This window comes from Theropithecus gelada, chromosome 7a (genome assembly GCF_003255815.1).
Source record: "Theropithecus gelada isolate Dixy chromosome 7a, Tgel_1.0, whole genome shotgun sequence".
NCBI lineage: Eukaryota > Metazoa > Chordata > Mammalia > Primates > Cercopithecidae > Theropithecus > Theropithecus gelada.
This window is the reverse complement of record NC_037674.1, coordinates 39578100-39603162: the sequence shown is the minus strand read 5'-3', so window position 1 is coordinate 39603162 and position 25063 is coordinate 39578100. Positions and strand designations below refer to the sequence as shown.

Sequence of the window (25063 nt, the reverse complement as noted above, 5' to 3'; positions counted from 1 at the left end):
ATTTGAAATAAGTAAATATTAGGGCAACAGCAGCCTAATTTTATTTTATTTTATATTATATTTTTTATAATATTTTATATTTATTTTAACAGCCTCATGTTAAAAACAAAAAGTTAACAATCCTATTCACTGGGTAAAGGGTGAGGTGGGTGTTTGAAAATATCTGAGCAGCACTAATGTCACAGTTGTTCCTCTTAGGGAGCAGAACTTAAATATAAAAGTGTGCCTGATTTGGTGGGTTAGTAGCAAGAACCTGATCAGTATATGAAAAGCAGCTCTGTCTTATGGAACAAATGTCAGATGAGGAAAAGTGTGGTGTGGTTGTCTTTTCCTTTGAGAGAGGAAGCGGGAGGGAGAAAGAGATTTCAAATCTACCTACATTGTCAGGAAATATTTTAAAAGGATATTTAAACGCTTCCATTGATGTTGCATCTTAAGTCTAGTCTGTGGCAAATGCTTAATTCTGTGAAGAAAAAAATAGGAAGAGTTGTTTCATTTACTGGGCTTGGAAAGGTATAATTCACATACTCAGTACTAAAAATTTCTAGTCTTAAATGGAACTTAAATAGTGATACTATGAATTTCCATCTCTTCTTCCAAGGGTGAAATATCAGGACCTTAGCCTTTAGCTACACTAGTTTGCAAAAAACAAGAACAAAACCCTGATATTTCTGATGCCCGACTTCTGGACCAGGACAAATTCTCCAGTTGTGTGTCCTTTTTAATTTCCGTAAAGTTTTAGGACATTTCTGATACTATGGCTAACAGTGTACCCTACTGTGTGATGAAATATAAGCAAGAGATATTCATATACAATGCTGTAAGAGACTTGCTTATCTGTTAGAGCCAGACCTCCTGTGGTCCTTCCCTGCCCCCTTGAAATTCTCAAATAGCTCTAAATCACCTGAGCTACACAGAGTAATTGCCTTTAATTACATTTACAAAATTTTAGAGAATTTTGCACTGGGGAAGGGAAAATGTAAAAAAAAAAGGGTGGGGGGAGAGATTCTGTCCTTTTCCCTCCTGCAAAAGAAAAACACTTCTATTTTACACATTCTGGACCAATAATTTCCTTAATTGCAAATAGACTGTTGTGAGTTTATTATAGAAATTGTTTGACTTCATACATCCCACAGTAACACAAAGTACTGACACCTTTTCAGTGCATCGTTTTGCAAAGTGCAGAACTGCTTGAGGTTATTTGCTTGGTGTGAAGGTAGAATTACCTTCACATTACCTTCACTTTAGCTACTTAGATTTTGTTTTATTTTAAAGGGCTTCATGAAAAATAGAAGGTAAGGTTCTAGAAATACACCCATGTAACTTACATATAAGTGAACTGGACTGAAGAGTTGTGATTAGTTACAGGGAATCGATATAGTGCTTATGCAGGCAGAGGTTTGAAAAAGGTGGATCACTAAAAGCTGTCAGTGGGAGCTTGCTTGGAAATAGACACAGACCCTGAAGGTTCTGGTGCTATTTTCTCCCTTTAATTCTAGGTCATATTTTGACATTTTTTGGGTCTTTACTCATATCTCTCTTACTGTATACCTGTATGTTTCTCTTCCATCTGTATTCTCAAAGCCATTTTTCTGGCATTGAGTAGGGCTTTTAGTGGCTGCCCTTAGAGAATGCTTGTTAAGGAGGTCAAAGAAAAGGAAGTCTAAGTCTAAAATAAGGACTAGAAGTAAGCTCGGTGACCCCCAAAGGACTGACCAGAGCCGTTAGTCACTCTTCCTCCTAGCTCATAGTATGTCAAGGTTAATCATTTAGAAGGGAGTTAACATTTAGCATTCCCAAAGCTGTGGAGTACTGTGGAAAGAAGAAGGTGAGTCATTGAAGACAATTATTCCTATGATTATGAGAAGGCAGAAGTATGTATCTACTGCCTTATATTAAAACTTAACTAGTTCCTTTCCAGTATCTGTCAGTGTCATTGGTAAGAAAACATTTCCTTAAGTTCTATTAACAAACTATTTAAAGATAGATAACTCCGTGTGCCTACTATCATAATAGTAATCTAGTTGCTAGCTAAGCCCTTTTATATTTGTAGAATATAAGTAATTTTAAGTGTGCTTGGAACAAAAGCCAATAAAAAGATCAATTTTTAACATTTGTGACCAATTATATTGTCATTTTCTTTCTACAAAAATAATTTATATTCCACCCACTAAAAGAAGAGTTTGTCAGCTCTGCACGATTCTGCATTCTTGTGCTTTCAGCAGTCTAACACACTTTTAACATTTTTCTGCATTGTCCTTTCTTTATACTTCATACTGCCTTAAGGCCAGCCTGTAGGTAATCTCTTCTACATTAGTGATAATGCAAGGAGATGACATTTTCACTAACAAAACACTACACATCACTGTGTTTATAGCTAGCACTATGCTGGGTAATTTGAGGGCCAAAGAATTACGAATAAGATGATCTCTGTCCTTCAGGACAGTAGAGTGTCATTGGATGGAAAATGTAATATTTACTGAGCTTACAGTATGTTCATGGTGGGACAGTAAGGTTAATGGTATTACAATAATGGTAAGTAACTGTAACACAAGCTAAAACAGTAGAACGTTATACATATATTTTAAGATACATATAAAATGAGGAAGTTCTGAAAGAAAAAAAATGGTTTCTAATTTTGGGAAAGAGAAAAGGTTTTATAGCGAGAGTGGCATGTATGGGGCTGAGCTTTAAAAATGGACTATGATTTATTTGGACATATAAAAATGGAAGAGTAAGGAAAGCTTTCCAAGTACAAAAAATAAACCAAGGCCCAGAGACTGCTATGTCTCTGTTCATGCATTTATTAAAGAGATATTCTTTAGCATCCCACTTGGGTTAAGTACTATTCTAAGCTAAGTCTTAGGGATACAATAGTGAACAAAACAGGCACAGCTCCTTATATGTATTATATATATATACACACACACACATATACGTGTATATATATAAAAGAGCAAGACCTCATCTCCAAATACACACACACACACACACACATACACATATATATCTATTTGGAGATGAGGTCTTGCTCTATCACCTAGGCTGAAGTGCAGTGGTGTCGTCACAGCTCACTGCAGCCTCAACCTCCTGGGCTCAAGAGATTCTCCCACCCCAGCTTCCTGAGTAGCTGGGACCATAGGCATGCATCACATGCCCAACTGATTTTTTATTTTTTGTAAACATGGGGTCTCCCTATGTTGCCCAGGCTAGTCTCAAACTTTTGGCCTCAAGCAGTCCTCCTGCCTCAGCCTCCCAAAGTGCTGAGATTACAGGTGTGAGCCACCGTTCCCAGGCTTAATTAATATTCTAAAAGGAGTATTATTTATTTTTTTGAGACAGATTCTCGCTCTGTCACCCAGGCTGGAGTGCAGTGGCGCGATCTCGGCTCTTTGCAAGCTCTACCTCCTAGGTTCACGCCATTCTCCTGCCTCAGCCTCCCAAGTAGTTGGGACTACAGGCACCCGCCACCACGCCCTGCTAATTTTTTTGTATGAGACTGGGTTTCACCGTGTTAGCCAGGATGGTCTTGATCTTCTGACCTTGTGATCCACCTGCCTCGGCCTCCCAAAGTGCTGGGATTACAGGTGTAAGCCACTGTGCCCAGCTGCCATTTTATTTTTAAATACCCCCACAGACCTGAGTACTCAAGTAATGGGGACTGTAGTGCTAAATTTTGAAAATAGGCCCAGGCCTAGAGTCAGAATAGGGACCAAAGAAGATTTAGAACTCTGGCAGTTTGGGGAGGGTGAGGTGGGGAGAACTGCTCGAGCCCAGGACTTCAAGACCAACCTGGGCAACCTAGTGGGACTCTGTCTCAACAAAAAATTAAAAATTAGCTAGGGGTGGTGTCACACATCTGTAAGTCCCAGCCACTTGGGAGGCTGAGGTGGGAATATTGCTTGAGCCTGGAAAGTCAAGGCTGCTGAGAGCCATGATCTGTGCCACTGCACTCTAGCCTGGGTAATAGAGTGAGACCCTGATTTAAAAAAACAAAAACCCAAACTGGCAATTTGGCACATTATGCTAAAATGTTAACTATGCAAGCATTTGACTCAGCATTTCCTCTTTAAGAAATTAACATTCAAGATATGTTTATGGGGCCAGGCATGGTGGCTCACACCTATAATCCCAGCACTTTGGGAAGCCGAGGAGGGCAGATCACCTGAGGTGAAACATGTTGAAATCCTGTCTCTACTAAAAATACAAAAATTAGCCAGGCATGGTGGCACATGCCTGTAATCCCAGCTACTCCAGAGGCTGAGACATGAGAATCGCTTGAACCCGGAAGGCGGAAGTTGCAGTGAGCCGAGATCACACCACTGCACTCCAGCCTGGGCCAGAGAGTGAGACTCTGTCTTAAAAAAAAAAAAAAAAAAAGATACATTTACAAACATGCCCAAAAGCGCAGGCATAAGGATTTTTTTTTTTTTTTTTTGTAGTATTGCATGCCTATTTGTCTAGATGCTTTTATTTGCAAAGAGTAGAATCCCAGTTCAAGCTCACTTGAGAGAGGGAGAGGAGAATTTCTTGGCTCACAGAACTGAGAAGTCAAAAGCATTCTCAATTCAAGCCATCCAGATACAGGACTAATAATGTCCTTGGTCCATAGGTATGTGATACATTTACCTCTCTTTTTTTCTCACCTCTTCTTTCTCTGCATTAGCTTCATTCTCAAATAGGCTTTCTCCATGTGCTGGTCCCTGGCAACTCCAGGCTGAACTGCTTTCAGTTTAGCAATCAGGGAGAGAGACAGAAGGAGAAAGAGTACTCCTCCTTCTCTCTAGTTCCACAAAAGTCCTAGAGTTGACTCTTGTTACATGAGAGACATGGCACCCATTCCTGAGCCAGTTTTCCTAGGCAGGCAGATAGAGTATTCTGATTAACTGAGCTTGTTGCATCCTCGGGATGGCGATGGGAAATGGGTTGGGCTCACTTTAACCACATGAAGTAACACTGGGGAAATGGTGCTTCCCTATTGTAAGAGTAAGGTGATGTTATCAGAAGGAACAAAAGGATGCAGACCAGGCAAAAGCAATAGCTGTTCACTATAATATATATTTCTAATTAACACATGGAAATAGCATAAATGCCCATCAGTAGGGGGAAAGTTAAAGATATGATACATGGTGGAATACTATTATACTATTATACTACTATTAATATGTAGCTATTAAAATGAATAAGGTAGGTCCATATGTTGATAAGAAAAAGTATCCACTCTGTAGTATTTTTCTTTTTCTTCTTTTTTTTTGAGACAGAATCACTGTGTCACCCAGGCTGGCGTACAGTGGTGTCATCTCAGCTCACTGCAACCACTGCCTCTGAAGCTCAAGTGATCCTCTCGTCTTAGCCTCCCAAGTAGCTGGGACCACAGACATGCACCACCACACCTGACTAATTTTTTATAGTTGTGGTAGAGACAGGGGTTTCACCATGTTGCCTAGGCTGATGTTGAACTTCTGAGCACAAGCAATCCACCTGCCTTGGCCTCCCAGAGTGTTGGGATTATGGGCATGCGCCACCATGTCTGGCCCACACTATAGTATTAAATTAAAAATGAAGTTTCAGTACACTATTCTTAATCATGTGCCTTTGTGGTTATGAATACTTTTTCTTTTTCTTTTCTTTTTGAGATGGAGTCTTGCTCTGTTGCCAGGCTGGAGTGCAGTGGCACGATCTCAGCTCACTGTAACCTCCGCCTCCCGGGTTAAAGTTATTCCCCTGCCTCAGCCTCCCAAGTAATTGGGAATACAGGCGTGCGCCACCATGCCCAGCTGATTTTTTGTATTTTAGTAAAGACGGGGTTTCACCAGGATGGTGTCGATCTCCTGACCTTGTGATCCACCTTCCTTGGCCTCCCAAAGTGCTGGGATTACAGACGTGAGCCACTGTGCCTGGCTGTGAATACCTTTTCTTTATATGCTTTTTACTGCTTTTGGTTTGCTGTTATGTTTGATTGTCTAAAAATGGGTCATATAGATATCCATGCTGTATCTGTCTATTTATCACTTTTATAATTTAAAAAAGTAATGCCCCAGGTGACTCCTGTTCCACACCAGGGATTGGAATTGACAAGGCTTGAGAACCGCAGACAGGTGGACAGGAAAGGTGAAAAGATAGTGTTTGTCTAGCTGATTTTAAAATAATGGGAGAGACGGCAAGAACATGTCTTAAAAATAAGGGAAGCCAAAGGGATGGGTAGGACAAATCAAGCTGCCTGTGGAGCATAGTGGGGGATTTATATACTGGAAAGGTGATAAAGAACTGCTGGAAAAAAATAAAATGTTAACCAAAAGGGCAGAACATGCGGTTTGGAAGAGTTGGGTTGGAGAGCATGGAAAATAATTTTGACAACAACATAGATGAAAAAGAACATTAGAGTAAGAGAATGCAGATATCTTAGTGTAGAGAAGAGAATAGTGAATCTGGAATTGAGAGATTTGGTTGTATTATTTGGGAACCTAGGAAAGTTCACACAATATTTCTTGGGGTTTTTATTTCATCTGTAAAATGGGGTCTTTAGTACTTGCCCTGTTTTTCCTCACAGGATGACCGTGAGATTCAAGTGTGGTAGGAAAAGGCTACTTAGATGAAGAAAAGACTGTGTATTTCCAAGTTAAACGGGACCAAAATAAAGAATTTGTTTACAAATTGAGAGGGAGAAAATAAGGATAGGAAGAAGTTACTGGACTTCCTTTCATATTAGATGATGTAGATGACTAATTTTTTTGGTCATTTAATCTGTTTGGATGGGCAGGTGCTGTTTTGAGAGAGAAGACATTTGTTTGTGTGTAGTTTTCAGTGCTCTTAACTGAAATAAGTAATTCTGCATAGTTGCTTACCTACATATGGGAACAGCAAGATAAACTGTAGATAACCATTTATAGTCATCATGAAAGATTTAAAATACACGGAAGTCAATGTAGAAATGTTGCAACTCTGAATTTACTTGGAGTATTCATACTTGTGGCTTGTGCAACAGAACTGTCTTTTAAAAGTATTCCCATGAAAGGTAAGCAAGAACTCAGAAAAATCAATTGTGTTAGTATTCCCTGCACATTTTAAATCCAATGAATTTGCTTTGCTCTGTATGTATTGTGTGTATTTCAGCATTTTGAGGAAAGCATTAGGCATTCCAAATGGAAAACTCAAGTGCCATCGCATTGAGTTGTAGTTATTAATTTACTTAGTACTTATTTTAACCATATCTACCATATGCTTGGACCAGTGCTAGGTGCTGACATACAAAAAAATTAACACACAGTAGTTGCTGCTTTCAAATAGCCTACCGTTAGTAGGGAACACAGACACATGGATAAAGAAAGTGTAATGGGAGCGGGGCAGGATTGTCAGGAAGGGGATAACTGTACTTTGCGTAACCTTGTTTTTTCCTTTTCATTCCTTTTAGATGCTTGCTGGAACCTTCTTGACTTTTTAGTTGTTAATTGTTCAGGTGTGTTTTAAGAAGAATCAGGTGTCTTAAGTTTTGAGGCAGAGTTTGAAATTCAATAGATATTCCATCTTTGTGTTTTAAATCGCAGAACTACAGTACTAAGGAAGGTGGAAAAATGGCAAATACTGGGTTTTTTAATCTCATGAATTTACCGAGTAAAGTTAGTGTGTTAGTAACTCAGCAGAGCTGAGTTCGTTCGTTCGTTCTTTTCTTTTCTTTCCTTCTCTTTTCTTTCTTTCTTTTTCTTTTTTTTTTTTTTTTTTTTTTTTGACAGTCTTGTTCTGTTGCCAGGCTGGAGTGCAGTGGTGCGATCTTGGCTCACTGCAGCCTCCACCTCCTGGGTTCAAGTGATTCCCCTGCCTCAGCCTCCCTAGTCTGGGACTACAGGCGTGCACCACCACACCCAGCTAATTTTTTGTATTTTAGTAGAGACGGGGTTTCTCCATGTTGGCCAAGATGGTCTTGATCTCCTGACCTCATGATCCACCCACCTTGGCCTCCCAAAGTGCTGGGATTACAGGCATGAGCCACTGCACCCAGCCGAGTTAGTCTTTTTGGAAAGAGAAAGGACTTTACTCCTTTGCTCCCACCGCACCTCCAATACACAACACACTTTTACCTGTTTTTATCTTGGGCCAGGCACAGTGACTTACGTGCCCAGCACTTTGGGTGGCCAAGGTGTTACCAGATGGAAAGTCTCGACTGTGAGTTGTCAAAGTTCTTGGTGCCTTGAGCAAAGAATTGAACAATGGAAGGCGAAGGCATAGATTTATTGAAGTGAAAGTACACTCCACAGAGGGAGTGGGCTTGAGCATGTGGCTCAAGAGCCCTGGTAGTAATGTTCCTTGAGGTTTTTATTGATTTAAAAGAGTATGGTAGGTCAGGCGCGGTGACTCACGCCTGTAATCCCAGCACTTCAGGAGGCTGAGGCAGGTGGATCACCTGAGGTCAGGAGTTTGAGATCAGCCTGGGCAACATGGTGAAACCCCAACTCTACTAAAAATACAAAAATTACCTGGGTGTGGTGTTAGGCACCTGTAATCCCAGCTACTTGGGAGACTGAGGCAGGAGAATCACTTGAACCCAGGAGGCAGAGGTTGCAGTGAGCCAAGATCACACCATTGCACTCCATCCTGGGCAACAAGAGTGAAACTCTGACTCAACAACAACAAAAGAGCATGGTAACACGCCTAAGTACCTTTAGAGGCTTCTCATAGGTTATGCCCTGTGGAAATGAAGGATTTTGCCCCAGACCAGTCAGAAGCAAGATTCTTCCCAGGACCAATCAGAGGCATCTCACCTATGGCATATATGCAGATGAAGGTCCCAGAATGGACCCAAACCAGACATTCCCATTCCTGGCACAGGGGAGGGGAAGTTTGGAGAGGGATGAGCCTTTGGCCCCTTATGACTTGGTTGTGGACAGGTGGGGTTTTTGTCTTAGTCCATTCCAAGAAAGCAGCCATAGGTAGGCCTTAGGTTTACTGTTTTCAGACCCTATTCTCCTGCCTCAGAGGCATGCGGACCACTTGAGGCCAGGAGTTTGAGACCAGACTGGCTAACGTGGTGAAACCCCAGGTCTACTAAAAATGCAAAAATTAGCCAGGCATGGTGGCGCATGCCTGTAATCCCAGCTACTCGGGTGGCTGAGGCAAGAGAATCACTGGAACCCAGGAGGTAGAGGTTGCAGTGACCCAAAATTGCACCACTGTACTCTGGCCTGGGCTACAGAGCAAGATTCTGTCTCCAAAAAATAAAATAAAATAAAAATGTGTGTAGAGGAAATCTGTCCTGTCTTGGGCTTTCTTTTCTGACTCCTTTTGAGTAAATAAAATGTTAAGCCTGCTTTAAGGCTCAAGGCCTTCATAATTATGTGTATGTAATAGAGACACTGTTAAAGCTCAATGTCTGTGGCTCAGAAATGTGAAATTATTCCTCTTCTTTTGCCTTTCCTCACTGCCCCTTCCCCTGCCATACAAATTTGAGTTCGTGCTAGCAGCAGCCTATGTTTGGCAGTATTCCAGTTCCCAGGAGGCGTTTAAACAAGATGATTGTAAAACATTTTTCATTATAGGACAAAGTAATCCTGTTTTCTTAATTCTGGGCCTAGCTGTTTTTGTTATTAAACCAGCATTTTGAGTAAATTCATATGTTTAACTGGTTCATGTTGCAAAGAGACATTTTTCAGAGCCAGGGACATGAGAGGGATTGTTCTTTTTTAAAAAAGAAATACTACGTGTTGTCTCCTATCTTTGTAATAATGCATTGTTTTTATGGATTTATTCTCTGAGTTTTAAAGGCTATGCTTCCATTTTTCCCTTTCACTGCTTACAATGGAATATCATCTCGTTTATCTGCCTATTTCTGATTTCTTGCTAAGGGTACATGTTTAAGATTATTTTCTTTAATGATAATTGCCCATGTATTATTATAATAATTGCCTGATCCCTCAGAAACATTACAGAGCATTTAGTAGTTGTGCTAGAAACTATTCCCATTGATGGGGCTGAGAAGATAATTAATTTAATTTGGGAAAAAAATTATTCTATTTTCTTTAAACATTAAATAATAAACTATATAAACAAAGCAAAAGAATGGACTTGCCAAGGTCATTGTCCTTCAAAGTTAGGTAATTTAGTTTTTAAAAAAGAATGAAAAACTAATTATTAGGGTAGACTAATAATAGGATCAAATTACCAAAACCTTTGAGGTGGTTCTATTTCAGTTCTCAACCTGATGTGCCTTTTATAATATCTCTACTTAGAGTAGTTACTGTTCATAATGTGTTATGGATTGTTTTCAGTTAACAGCTTGGATTATAAAAGAAGCCATTATCCTTGATTTGGTATATTTAACTCAAGTTAAACTTAGTACAGACTGAAAATTAGCTCTAGTGTTCTACATTCATTCCCTATTCTGTGCAGCTTGGTATATGTGTGAGCCATATGTCCGGCAGGGTTTATAACATCATGTTATTGATGATGAAAAGGCTGTTTCATAGTACTGAGGAAAATATACAAGATAACATATGTACTATGTATATATAACCTTGCAGTTTTGGTTTATAAGAGATTTAACCTGTAGTTAAAGGAAATATAATGAAATCTATTGGAAATCCTTCAGAAAAGGAAAATTCAGTAGTCACTTCTTTAGTTTCCAGGTTTCTGTGCAGTTTACCAATTTAGGAGGGGGAGACCTCATTAGCGCATTATTCCCAGAGCAGATGAGAGATTATAAAACTATTAATACTTTAGTTTCCAGTATACCATTGATCAAAGAATCCAGCACATATCTTGCCCGAGTCTCCCATTTCCTTTCCATTCCCTCATAATTATTTATAGAAAGTATCTTTTTACTGCATGTGTACCTTATGTTGCACTTAAGGATCTGCCCTTCTCCCCAGTCTCATTAAAGGATTTCATAGCATAATGTTGATTAATTAAAAATGTCTTAAGCAGTGGATTAGAGATAGCTCTGCGAAAGAAGAATGAAATATACAGGATTTTTTTTTTTTTTTCATTTAAATGCAGCCCAGCTGATACACCATTACTGTGTGGTAATCTCTGATCAAAGAGACAGACTTTCCTAGTGTGCCTGTGTTTGTCTTTTACCACCAGCACAGACCACTTTATGGGCAGTCATGCGAAGAAACAGGCTCAGAGTAGAACTTGCATGGGGAGCTTTCTGTACAGATAGTTCTAATAAATTACGGCTACATCTCCCAAAGAAACTTTTATGCTCAAAGGTATATTTTCTGTAAGAAAATAACTAAGAAACTTTAAACAGAGAAATCTTTTTAACTTGCCTTAAAATTCTTTCCTTCGAAAGGATTGAGTCTAGTTGTTTTGATCTGAAATAACTTCTGAAAGAGGCCTGTCACTGTATTCTGAATCCTTATGATATATTAATCATAAAACAAAGCATACCCTTTATTTCTACTCTCTAGATATAGTGTTTTTCAGCTGTGGTTACACATCAGAATCACTTGTGGAGCAATGTTTGCTTCCACTCCTAGAAATTCTGACTCAGTAGGTAGGAGGTGAAGTCACTGCATCTCATTTTGGGTATTTTTTTTTTTTAAGTTTTAAAGATATTTCTGATGGATACACTTCCATTTGAGTTTCACTATCAGCTTATGTTTGAATTGGTGCCACACATTATTTCATAAAATATGGAGGTGAGTTTCATTCATAGTAGTTCTGTGGCTTTACAGAGAGGAACCCAGAAGGTAGCTAGAAGGAAATCCTGGCCATAATAAGAATTTGGATTTTGAAAGGAACCAGTCTAAGCCCCCTCTTCTTCTTCTTCTTCTTCTTTTTTTTGTTTTGGTTGTTGTTTTTCTTTATTTCTTCTAAAGAAAAAAAAAAAAAAAACGGGATACATGTGCAGAACGTGCAGGTTTGTTACATAGGTACACGTGTGCCATGGTGGTTTGCTGCACCTATTGACCCATCCTCTAAGTTCCCTCCCCCTACTCCGCATCCATCAACAGGCTCTGGTATGTGTTGTTCCCCTCTCTGTGTCCACGTGTTCTCAGTGTTCAACTCCCACTTATGAGTGAGAACATGTGGTGTTTGGTTTTCTGTTCCTGTGTTAGTTTGCTGAGGATGATGGCTTCCAGCTTCATCCATGTCCCTGTAAAGGACATGATCTCATTCCTTTTTATGGCTGCATAGTATTCCATGGTATATATGTACCACATTTTCTTTATCCAGTCTATCATTGATGCACATTTGGGTTGGTTCCATGTCTTTGATATTGTAAATAGTGCTGCAATAAACATACATGTGCATATCTCTTTATAGTAGAATGATTTATATTCCTTTGGGTATATACTCAGTAATGGGATTGCTGGGTCAAATGGTATTTCTGGTTCTAGATCTTTAAGGAATCACCATACTGTCTTCCACAATGGTTGAACTAATTTACATGCCTACCAACAATGTAAAAGCATTCCTATTTCTCCACAGCCTTGCCAGCATCTGTTGTTTCCTGACTTTTTAATAATCACCATTCTGACTGGCGTTGAGATGGTATCTCATTGTGTAAACCCCTTCCTCTTTACAGATGAATTAGCTAACCTAGAGAGGCTACGGAATGTGCCAGAGTTGAAAGCAGAAGCAAATACTAGATCTAAGAGTCTTGAGCTCTTTCTATACTAGTATCTCGGACCTTGATCCTAGACTTGAGCTTTTTCTACACTAGGATTTCGGACCTTGATCCTCCCCTAGAAATGCTTCAAAGCCACTCAGTGGTCTAGAAGTTGCTTTGAGCATCCCAAAGCCTGCCAGTGTGTTGTGAGGTCTCAGGGTACTTAATAAAAGCAATAATGCAGCAAGCAGGAACTCTTAATTCTTCAAAGTTCCTAGGTGGGAGTAATGGGTGACATCATAGTTAGAAATTACAGATATTACTCAGAATCCTTTTGTGACTTCGTTGTAAACATGAAAACTTCTGGCTAAAGATAATCTAGATTTGATACTAAAGATTATTGAGAACAAGATCAGTTGTCTCATTTAAACTGAACCTTAAGTATTGGCAACAAGTGTAGGAAATTATGCCAATATTATATTTCTAAGCAAGCCTGACTTTTAGCTTTTACTTTAAAAAGAGGATATTATGCCCAGATTTGCAATTTAGCCAACAAATGGAGTAATGTGTTTATTAATTAGGATTAGAGTTGGCTGCTTTTTAAAAATCCAAATACAAGTAGCTCAGTCAAGGTAGAGATTGATTTTTCTTTTTGATAAAAAACATCCAGAGGGAAGAAAAGTCCAACATTGGCATGGTTACTCCACAGCCATCAGGGACTTAGATTCTTCTCTTTTTTGCTCATCTATTCTTGGCACTACTTTACATCCTTAAGATGTCTAGTGATTCTAGATGGCTTCTGGACCTTTAGAAGGTCACATCTTTCACCTTTCATTCTAGCCATCTCTCTTGAAAGAATTTTTAGAATTATACACTCAGTGGCCAGGCGCAGTGGCTCATGCCTATAATCCCAGCACTTTGGGAGGCCAAGGTGGGCAGATCACTTGAGGCCAGGAGTTGGAGACCAGCCTGGCCAACATGGTGAAATCTCATCTCTACCAAAAACTAAAAAAAAAAAAAAAAATTGGCCCTAGTCCGTAGGCCCAGCCACTCAGAAAACTGAAGCAAAAACAAAAACTAAAAAAAAAAAAAAAAAAAAAAAATTAGCCGAGTCTGTAGTCCCAGCTACTCAGGAGGCTGAGACAAGAGAATGGCTTGAACCCAGGAGGCGGAGGTTGCAGTAAGCTGAGATCATGCTACTGCACTCCAGCCTGGGCAGCAGAGCAAGACTCTGAATAAAAAAAAAAAAAAAAAAAAAAGAATTATACACTCATTTCTCCTTCCATCTCATTGGTCTTTCCTAATCGTCAAGGGAGGCTGGAGTTATAACTGGGCAAGTTGCTATTTGCAACAATTAGAAGTTCTGGGCCAGGCATGGTGGCTCATGCCTATAATAATAGCACTTTGGGAGGCCGAGTTGGGTGGGTCACTTGAGGTAAGGAGTTCAAGACCAGCCTGACCAACAAGATGAAACTTCGTCTTTACTAAAAATACAAAAATTATCCGGGCATGGTGGCAGGTGCCTGTAATCTCAGCTACTCGGGAGGCTGAGGCAGGAGAAGGGCTTGAACCCAGGAGGCGGAGGTTGCAGTAAGCTGAGATCACGCCACTGCATTCCGGCCTCAGCAAAAGAGCAAGACTCTGTCTCAAAAAAAAAAAAAAAAAAGAAGTTATGTTATTTTAAAAGAAGGGGAGGCTGGGCGTGGTGGCTCACACCTGTAATCCCAGCACTTTGGGAGGCCAAGGCAGGCGGATCATGAAGTCAGGAGATGGAGACTATGCTGGCCAACATGGTGAAATCCCATCTCTACTAAAAATTTAAAAATTAGCTGGATGTGGTGGTATGTGCCTGTCAATCCCAGCTACTTGGGAGACTGAAGCGTGAGAATCACTTGAACTCAGGAGATGAAGGTTGCATTGAGCCGAGATCGTGCCACCGCACTCCAGCCTGGCAACCGAGCAAGACTCTTGTCTCAAAAAAAAAAAAAAAGAAAGAAAAGAAAAAAAGAAGGGGAGAGGCATCCTTGTAATCTCACTTTGGGAGGTCAAAGCAGGAGGATCAGTTCAGCCCAGAGATTCAAGACCAGCCTGAACAACATAGTGGGAGCTCATCTCTGGAAAAAATTTTAAAAAACTAGCCCAATGTGGTGGCATGTGCCTGTACTCCCAGCTGTTTGGGAGTCTGAGGCAGGAGGATTTCTTGTCCCAGGAGGTCGAGGCTGCAGTGAGCCATGGTCACACCACTGCCCTCCAGCCTGGGTGACACAGTGAGACCCTGTCTCAAAAGAAAAAGGAGAGGGAGAGTGTATATGTGGATACTGGGCATGCAAACAGGCCCTGCCACAACCTGCTTTGAAGAATATAATATTTATATTAGGAAAATAACATTTTAGTGTCATCAAATCCTTATATAGGACATAAATTTAAAAGATCCCCAAACTGCATTTACCATGTGTCTGATTAATAAAAATCTCTAGGACAGTAAATCTCTAGGACAGAGTGTTCTGCTTTGGATGTCTCAGCAGGAGTCATTGGAAACAACTATTGAGTTTTGTATATTTTTAAAAAACTGAAAAATGACTTCTTCAGAACAACAGGGAAAAAAAGACTCTTTGGGGCCTGGCGTGGTGACTCATGCCTGTAATACCAGTACTTTGGGAGGCCGAGGCGGGTGGATCACCTGAGGTCAGGAGTTTGAGACCAGCCTGTCTCAAACAGGCTGGTCTCAAACAGGAAACGCTGTCTCTACTAAAAATACAAAAATTAGCTGGGCGTGGCAGTGTGCGCCTGTAATCCCAGCTACTCAGGAGGCTGAGGCAGGAGAATGGCTTGAACTCGGGAGGCGGAGGTTGCAATGAGTCGAGATGGTACAAGTGCATTCCAGCCTGGGCTACAGAGTGAAACTCCATCTCAAAAAAAAAAAAAAAAAAAAAAGACACTTCAAATTAAATCCTTTTCTCTTTTGGAGATAGGAAGAATCAAGACAACCACAAAACCAATTGAACAGATATTTGTTGAACTAGCAGGAGTAATGTATATTAGAGGATACAAGCTAGGAATAAACATATTTAAAGAAAATGTTCAAGTTGTTTAGGGCTTAGGCCATACATGGTAGCTCGCGCCTGTAATCCCAGCACTTTGGGAGGCTGAGGCGGACAGATCACTTGAGGTCGGGAATTCAAGACCAGCCTGGCCAACATGGCGAAACCCTGTCTCTCCAAAAGATACAAAAAAAAATTGCTGGACACCATGCCTGTAATCTCAGCTACTTGGGAGACTGAGGCGCGAGAATTGCTTGAACCCAGGAGGCAGAGGTTACAGTGGGCCAAGATTGCGCCACTGCACTTCAGCCTGGGTGACAGAATGAGACTCTGTCTCAAAAAAAAAAAAGTTGTTTAGGATTTGATGAATCAAGATAGACTAATACAATATATGAAATAGTTATTAATTCCAAATATGTGAGACCTATCCTTGAGAGAAGTATGTGTAAGATGTACATCTGCCTATATCCCACCCATAGAAATAAAAAGGGAATGGGGCCAGGCACAGTAGCTCATGCCTATAATTCCAGCACTTTGGGAGGCAAAGGAGGGAGGATTGCTTGAGCTTGGGAGTTGTTCAGGACCAACCTGGGTAACATAGTGAGACCCCATCTCTACAAAAAATCAAAAACTTAGTCTGGTGTGGTAGAGCAAGCCTACAGCCCCAGCTGCTACTTGGGAGTCTGAGCTGGGAAGATTGCGTTAGTCTGGGAGGCAGAGTTTGCAGTGAGCTGAGATCTCACCACTGCACTCCAGCCTAGGTGACATTGAGACCTTGTCTCAAGTTAAAACACTTAGAGGAAGAAGCAAACAATAATCTACAACATATACAACTGTAGACCACTATATACATAAATGTGTGAGATGGGAATGTTTCTGCTCTATGAAACCAGATAATTTTTTAAGTGTTCTGTAATCTTTTTTTTTTTTTTTTTGAGATGGAGTCTCGCTCTGTCACCCAGGCTGGAGTGCAGTGGCGCCATCTCAGCTCACTGCAACCTCTGCCTCCCGAGTTCAAACGATTCTCCTTCCTCAGCCTCCTGAGTAGCTGGGATTATAGGTGTGTGCCACCACGCCCAGCTAATTTTTGTATTTTCAGTAGAGACAGGGTTTCACCATGTTGGCCAGGCTGGTCTCAAAACTCCTGACCACCTCGGCCTCCCAAGCCACCACGCCTGGCCTCTGTAATCTTATTTAATATCTACTATTCTCATGGTACCAGTTATATATTTAGTGAATGCCTCATATTTACGATGCACTTTATAAAGGAAATTTATTCACAATTTGCCACTTAGGTGAAAAAGTCTGGATTTTGGCTTCTTAATAGCTATGAATTTCAGATCTGGGGAAAACCCAGCCTTGTGTTTTTTCCCCCTTTTCCTTTCATCAGTACTTATCAGCAACCAAACACTAAGTTTTGGTTAGTTGACTTTTCTCCAGCTGATAGAAAACAAAAAACTATAGAGACTCCCTGTGAAAGGAGGGCCAGTTGTGCTGGCCTGGGGCCAGGCTGCATTCTCTGTGACCTTGCCTTTTCAATCTGAGTTCTCCATAGGGCAACAGTTCCAAATAACCCATGTGGCTATGGCAGTAAGCATAGGGAGTGCTCATGAACCAGCTAATGTAACAAGTTCTGTTAGCTGGCCTTTGAGCTCAGTGAGCCATCCTTTGAGCCTTTTACGATACTGCACTTTCAGGCATCCTTTTGGGAAGATCTAATGGATCAGGGACCATTCTCTATCTTATAGCAGTGGAAATGTTTTTGGCACTGTGGTATTAAATAACTACTCATTTGAACATATTATGCAATGACTTAGCCTTTCCCATCATTATTAGTTCCCATTGAAGCTGTTGTGCTCAATTTAAGTTTCCAGTAGGGACTATGAAAGAAAATGGAAATCTCACAAATTGTACCTTTAAATATATTTTGTTCAGTGCTAATACCGTTATCTCATATTTTGGCTTTTGTGTCTCCCACTATATACCCCCATTTCCCCTCTGCTTTCAGGTGAAGGTCTCCCACAGGTGTATTACTTTGGACCATGTGGGAAATATAATGCCATGGTGCTGGAGCTCCTTGGCCCTAGCTTGGAGGACTTGTTTGACCTCTGTGACCGAACATTTACTTTGAAGACGGTGTTAATGATAGCCATTCAGTTGGTAAGTTGGAATTGCTATTCTGGAAGAGAATAGGCTGGTTCCTCAGCCACATCCTTGTGGGCCTTTGGTGATTTACTAACCATAGCGACACATCAAGAATTAGTACTCACAGGCTTGATGGCATTCTGGGAAGCTGGCTGGGGCAAAAAGGGTAAATTCAGAGAAGTCATACTACATCTGCAATTTGCTCTATTTTAAGACTTTGCACCTTGGAGCAATGCTCTGCCCTTAACTGAAGAGGAAGTATATAATTTAGATTAGGGGAAAAGAGGATGATTAGATAAGAGTTGTAAAAATGTGAATAATTTTTTTGATTTTGTTTTGTTTTGTTTTTGGTTTTTGAGACAGGGTCTCTGTCACCCAGGCTAGAGTGCAGTAGCATGATCATAGCTCACTGAAACCTCAAACTCCTAGGCTCAAACGATTCTCCTGCCTCAGCCTCTGCAGCAGCTAGAACTGCAGGTGCCATGCCAGCTCATTTTTTAAAAAAATGTTGTGGAGACAGGCTCCCACTATGTTGCCCAGGCTGGTCTAAACTCCTGGTCTCAACTGGTCCTCCCACCTCGGCCTCTCAATGTGCTAGGATTACAGGCATGAACCACTGCACCCAGCCTATTTATGTGTTTTAAATATAGCTGTAAGGTTTTGTCATGTCCTATCTCTCCCTTCAGTGTTGCAACCAAGAAAATATTGACGATATAACCCATTGCACTAACACTCAGATTCACAATTGCGTGACCAGGAATTTGCGGTAGTTCTCTGGCCTCCAGTTCTCTCAGAGACAAATTTCAGCTGAAGAGGCAGCTCTTGTAGCGCCTACCAAATTACACCCCAATACCAGTTTAATAAGCAGTTCCTACAGTTCCTTTGAGAAGTTTGACATAAGCCCTTTGGGGAATGATGCAAATATATCTTCATTTATTTGAAATGGTAATGGTCTCTCCCACTGTCCTATAAAAATTTGGAAATGTGAGATAATTGACTTTGACTTTTGAGCCCCAAATTCAAATATCTAAGCTTCTCTTTCTCTACTAAAAGTTAGTAGAAAAGGGCTGGGCATGGTGGCTCACGCCTATAATCCCAGCACTTTGGGAGGCTGAGGCGGGCAGATCACGAGGTCAGGAGATTGAGACCATCCTGGCTAACACGATGAAACCCCATCTCTACTAAAATATAAAAAATTATTCAGGCATGGTGGCGGGCGCCTGTAGTCCCAGCAACTCGGCGGGCTGAGGCAGAAGAATGGTGTGAACCTGAGAGGCGGAGCTTGCAGTGAGCCAAGATTGCGCCACTGCACTCCAGCCTGGGAGACAGAGTGAAACTCTGTCTCCAAAAAAAAAAAAAAGTTACTAGAAAAGCTTAGTAGATAGAAATACTTAATAAAATTTGAAATACTCTTATGATTATTATTTTTTATTATATTTAACTTAACATAAAAACTGTAGCCCTGGCCGGCATGGTGGCTCATGTCTATAATCCCAGGACTTTGGGAGGCTGAGGTGGGAGGATCACTTGAGGCCAGGAGTTTGAGACCAGCCTAGGCAACATAGACCCCATCTCTACAAAAATAATCTTCAAATAAATTTAAAACAACAAGAATGAACTGTTTTGGGGAGGCACGGTGGCTCATGCCTGTAATCCTAGCACTTTGGGAGGCTGAGGAGGGCGGATCACCCAAGGTCAGGAGTTTGAGACCAGTGTGGCCAACATGGTGAAACCCTGTCTCTACTAAAAATACAAAAATTAGCCAGGCATGGTGGCACGTGCCTGTAATCCCAGCTACCCGGGAGGCTGAGGCACAAGAATTGCTGGAACCCAGGAGGCTGAGGCTGCACTACACCCTGGGTGACAGAGCAAGACTCCATCTCAAAGAATAATAATAATTATAATAACAACAATAATAATAATGAACTGTTTCCCTGTCTCTGCTGTTAATTAGCTATGTGATGTCAGTCCAGTATTAACTTCTCTGGGCCTCACAACATCGAAAGTTGGGTTGGGTAGTCTTGTCCAACTAAGGATAGGAAGATGTGGGCAGAAGGTGAATGTGGCAGTGGCATTTGTCTCAAAGGTCACCAACAGTTTGATATCGTACCTGGGAATACTTCTTTTCTCTCAAGTGCTTAATTTTCTGAAGTAGCATATAAACAACTAATTTCATTCGTCATTTGCAAATTGTGACATTATGAGGTAAAATTGAGCTATCATTTTAGTAGACCTGTACTCTCTCACTTTCTTTTCCTAGTCTTGATATTTGTTATGTACATATTTATAACATATTTTTTTGTTTACAAGTCAGTGAAGTGACTCTGGGTGATGAAAGGAGATAAATTTATGTTATTTCAGTAATTAAAACCTTGGTCTCATTAAAGAAAATGTTTTGATGTATTTTCCTGATATACTTCTTTAGAGTATTTCCATCATTTATTTCTCTTTTAGCTTTCTCGAATGGAATATGTACACTCAAAGAACCTCATTTACCGAGATGTCAAGCCAGAGAACTTCCTGATTGGTCGACAAGGCAATAAGAAAGAACATGTTATACACATTATAGACTTTGGACTGGCCAAGGAATACATTGACCCCGAAACCAAAAAACACATACCTTATAGGGAACACAAAAGTTTAACTGGAACTGCAAGATATATGTCTATCAACACGCATCTTGGCAAAGGTGTGTTTTTTTCTGTTCCATGAAAGGGGCAAGTCATTAGAACAGTTTATTATTCCTGTAACACTTATATCGTCATTGTGCATTACAACTCGTGGTTTTTATTGCTTCACAAGGTTAAGTGATTTTTATATATGAGAAGTTGAGATGGTAAGTTAATGACTTTTCAAAGAATCCTATAGACTATGCATAGGTTCTTAATTCTTTACACTGTACTTCCAAATGTTTAGTTTCTGAGCAGTGTGAGTACTTGAATTATTGTAAAAAGAGGATAGCATTTTAGTGAGTTTAGTAATGAATTTGGTATTTACTTATGTATGACTCCATTTATGACAGTCCTGAAAAGGACATCAGGCTGGGTCAGCTGTGGGGAAGAGTGCCTCACTAAAATGGAGTAGACTTCTGTTCACTGCACGTAGTTCTGCACAGAAGTCTTCAAGGAAGAGCTTCTGTCTTATTCAGTGAAAATATGCTTGGTTTCCCATTAGTTTTGCACTTTACTCAGGATAAACAACTTGCACAAATGTTGTTAAATGCTCTAATCAAGGCAGAAGACCTTACCTGTGAGGAACTATTCCAAGGGGGAGAGTATTTGTCAGAGAAGCCTAAGGAACAGTGGGGAGACCAAGCAGGCAGAGCCCTGGGCTTTTCTGCTTCAAAAAAAGCCTCCCTTTTTTATGTTTCATATATTGGGCTTCGATGGAAGACTCTATTTGGAGAAAAGACTCCTAGGTGATTGAAAAAAACGTGTTTGAAAATCAATATTCTAGAGCGTACACAAGCAGAATATTCTCAGATTCCATACTCCTAGACAGAAATAATTATAAAATATTCTTAAATATTAATGAACTACTGCACACTAAGATGTATTTATTTCATTTATTTATTTATTTTTTTGAGATGGAGTCTCACTCTATCACCCAGGCTGGAGTGCAGTCATGCAATCTCAGCCCACTGCAACCTCTGCCTCCCGGGTTCAAGCAATTCTCCTCCCTTAGCCTCCCGAGTAGCTGGGATTACAGGCATGCACCACCATGCCTGGCTAATTTTTGTATTTTTAGTAGAGACGGGATTTCACCATGTTAACCAGGATGGTCTTGAACTCCTGACCTCAAGTGATCCATCTGCCTTGACCTCCCAAAGTGCTGGGATTACAGGTGTGAGCCACTGTGCCCAGCATATTTATTTTATTTTTAGGGACAGAATCTCACTCTCACTCAGGCTGCAGTGCAGCAGTGTGATCATAGCTCACTATAATCTCAATCACCTGAGCTGGAGAGATCTTTCTCAGCCTCCTCAGTAGCTAGGGCTATTGGCGCATGCCATCATGTCCAGCTAACTTTTAAATTTTTTTATAGAGACAGAGTCTCACTATGTTCCCCAGGCTGGTCTCAAACTTCTGGTTTCAAGAGATCCTGTTGCCTCAGCCTCCCAGCGCACTGGGATTATAGATGTGAGCCACCGTGCCTGGCCTGCACTTTAATAAGTATTTTAAAGACTAATGTAATATCTACTAAGTAGCCTCATTGAGTAAACTACAGAAGTTATTCACCTGAGAAATCCAAGTGATAGTGAAGAGTAAAAAATGGCATTACAAAGTAGTATGATACAATTTGATTTGAAATTATGATGTTATCAGGATTTTTTCAGTAACCACATGGAAATCCTCACTTAAATAAATGTAATACTTTAAAATTAGACTAGAAGTCCTCTGGCTCTTATTATCAGCGTTACTGTGGACAAGTTACTTAATCTCACTGAAACTCCTCTGTAAAATGAGGGTAAAGCTTCACAGGGATATTTTAAAGGTTGAATGGATAATATATGTGAAAGCACCATGTCTGACTTAGGTCTCTTGCATAGTGCTTAGCATCCCCTTCTTCCTTCATAATGACAAGTACTTTTCCATTTTACAAGGAAACAAAAACTGTATCTTAAATAATAAACTTATGATTGTGTGGTTTAACTGACAAACTCTAGAAGTTGTTTTAATGCCCACTTCCTGGGCTCAGCCGTTTGTGTACTAATTTTATTGTTTTTAAGAGGAAAGACAAGAACAGACAAGGGATGGGTGTTCATGTTATGTTTGTATAAGATAAAGAGTAGTGGTTAAGAAAAAGTATGCAAATCCTGGCGCTCTTACTTAATAGCTATGTAATTTTGATCCAATAACCTTCTTCCCTTAGCCTTGGTTATCTCATGTATGAAATGGATATGATATTTATGCCTGTAATATATGGTTCTGTGAGATAATGTATGTAAAATGTTTAGCATAATGCCTTATAATAGTAAGATCAGTCCATATTGTAATTATCCTGATTGTTATTTATTCAACAAAATCTGTTTTAAGCATCTACTGTGCATCAGACTGTTACGTCTCTTGGTGTACTGCCATTCCTGCCGGAACTTTTGAGTTTACCCCCAGACTTGGCTTACTGAGTACCAGAGTTTTCCAGGTCAAATCTAACCTGTCATCATATTTTGTATTCTCCACATTACAGAGAATACATACAGAAAGTTGTCACTGCTATTTAAACCCTTTCCCATGCCTCAAACGATAGAGGTCTTTGTAGGAACTCTAATACTATTGGTTTTTAAATGTGTTGCATTTTTTGTGTTGCAATGAAGAAGGGACTGGGATATGTGTTTTCAAATGGCTTTGGGAAAATCACTTCTTAGTTTTATGGAGGAGGAGAACAAGAGAAGAATCCTCCTAAACCTTACATTAGTTGCCACATCAGAGTAGCCACACTTAGTCCATTTTGTGTTGTTATAAAGGAATACCTCAGGCTGGGTCATTTTATAAAGAAAAGACATTTAAATTTGACTTAGAGTTCTGCAGGCTGTGCAAGAAGCATGGCACTGGCATCTGCATCTGGTGAGGGCCTCAGGGGCCTCATGCTGCTTCCACTCATGGTATAAGGGGAAGGGGAGCAGCCAGCATGTGCAGATCACATGGGGAAGGGGGTGCTAGGCTCTTCTCACCAACCTGCTTTCTTGGGAACTCATCCCTAAGGGAGGTCATTAATCAATTAATGAGGGATCTACCCCCATGACCCAGACACATTCCATTTGACCCAACTTTGAATATTGGGATCAAATTTCAATGTGAGGTTTGTGTGTTGGGGGGTCCAGGGGAAGACAGAAATCTATTACCATAGCAGCCATCTTTCTACTGATTAAGCTGTGACTGAGACAGCCCAATTTATATTATTTAATGGTTGAAATTAGGGTGAGAACACTGGGTTGCCTTGCCCCCTGCCTTCAACAAATATATTTAACCTAAAATCAGGGATGTTATGCATGTAAACCAAGCACATCTTTCTGATTGGATGAAAGCACACCGTTCATCCAGTCAGAAGAACTGAAGAATTTTGTGTCCTGCTGGTCTCACTGGTATTGGAAACCTTTCTTCTTTGAAAATGAATATATTCTGCATGAAGAAATGAGGGCATGTAGAAATAATGAATTGGACAAGTGTGGAGTGTTCAAAGTCGTATGAAAATAAAGCATGGCTGGTGATTTAGGTACCCTTATTTTAGGTACCTTATTTAGGTACCCTTATTTAAGTACCCTTCCTGATTTAGGAACCCTTCTTTTTCCTATTGTCCCATATTCTACAGTTCTTTCTCATAGTTCTCAGGATTTGAAAAGTTACTTTATTACTTATTCCAGTGAGTTTAAACAATTTTTTAATCTCATAATTTATTTTGCTGTGAAATCTTTTTTCTGTAGGCCTGATCAATATTGAAAATATGGAGAGTTTTGCCCTCTAGTGCTCAACTATCTAAAATTCAAACATTTGTCCAGTGAATTTTTAATAACCAAGGGGCCTCTTGTTACAGGAAGTGGATATAAAAATGGAGAGGCGATGAGTGGGTGTGATACAGTATGAGAAACTGCAGAGTCGTTTTTCTATCTGCCCTGCTTTGTGGGAGGCCTCCACTCACTCTCCTTGTTCTTTTCTCTTTTTCATTTGTGCATCTTTAGATTCTGTCAACACACCGTTTTTGTATAACTACTTTTTTGTTTTCAATTGTGAATATTTTATTACAAACCAGACAAGTCATGTAGACAAAGGATTCTGATGGTTGTGCTGTTTTATTTCATTCTTTTTAAGATTGTTTCAATTGATGTATACCAACTCGGTTTTATGTTATTTATCTCTGTCAGGGTACCCCTCCTTTCCATTAGTAACCATCTTTTTACAACCTCCATCAAATCGCTATTTTAAAAGTTGCCTTTTCTTTCTTCATCTACCCTGTAGACTACTATTCTTTTTCATGCAAATTTCCTATAATTTAAGGCAGTAGTTAAACATGTTGTACTTCTGTATTTTGAGTTAGCTGAGTGGCTTTCTCTGGCTCTCTTGGGTTTTACTTTCTATACAAAGAAAGCGCAATCAAGTTGAAGGTAGCCTCTTAGTCTTGCTTCTGTCGTTTATTCTGATAAAGCCCTAAACTTGATTCTGAAAAATAAACACATAAAATGTCTGAGATGGGCCAAGTGTGGTGGCTCACACTGTAGTCGCAGCACTTTGGGAGGCGAAGGCTGGTTGATTGCTTGATTGGCCCAGGAGTTCCAGACCAGCCTGGGCAACATGGCAAAACCCAGTCTCTATAAAAAATACAAAAAGTAGCCGGG

The 25063-nt window shown here is 40.2% G+C and overlaps 1 protein-coding gene across 6 annotated transcripts in view; it reads left to right on the top strand.

Moving 5' to 3' along the window:
- Positions 1 to 25063, top strand: part of CSNK1G1 (casein kinase 1 gamma 1) — a 230780-nt gene that overhangs the window by 157265 nt on the left and 48452 nt on the right. For all 6 annotated transcript variants that reach the window (XM_025389534.1, XM_025389537.1, XM_025389538.1 and 3 more), the window contains 2 exons: positions 17597 to 17748; positions 20188 to 20422. In XM_025389534.1, the coding sequence (XP_025245319.1) occupies positions 17597 to 17748; positions 20188 to 20422 (387 nt within the window). The remainder of the gene's footprint in view (positions 1 to 17596; positions 17749 to 20187; positions 20423 to 25063) is intronic.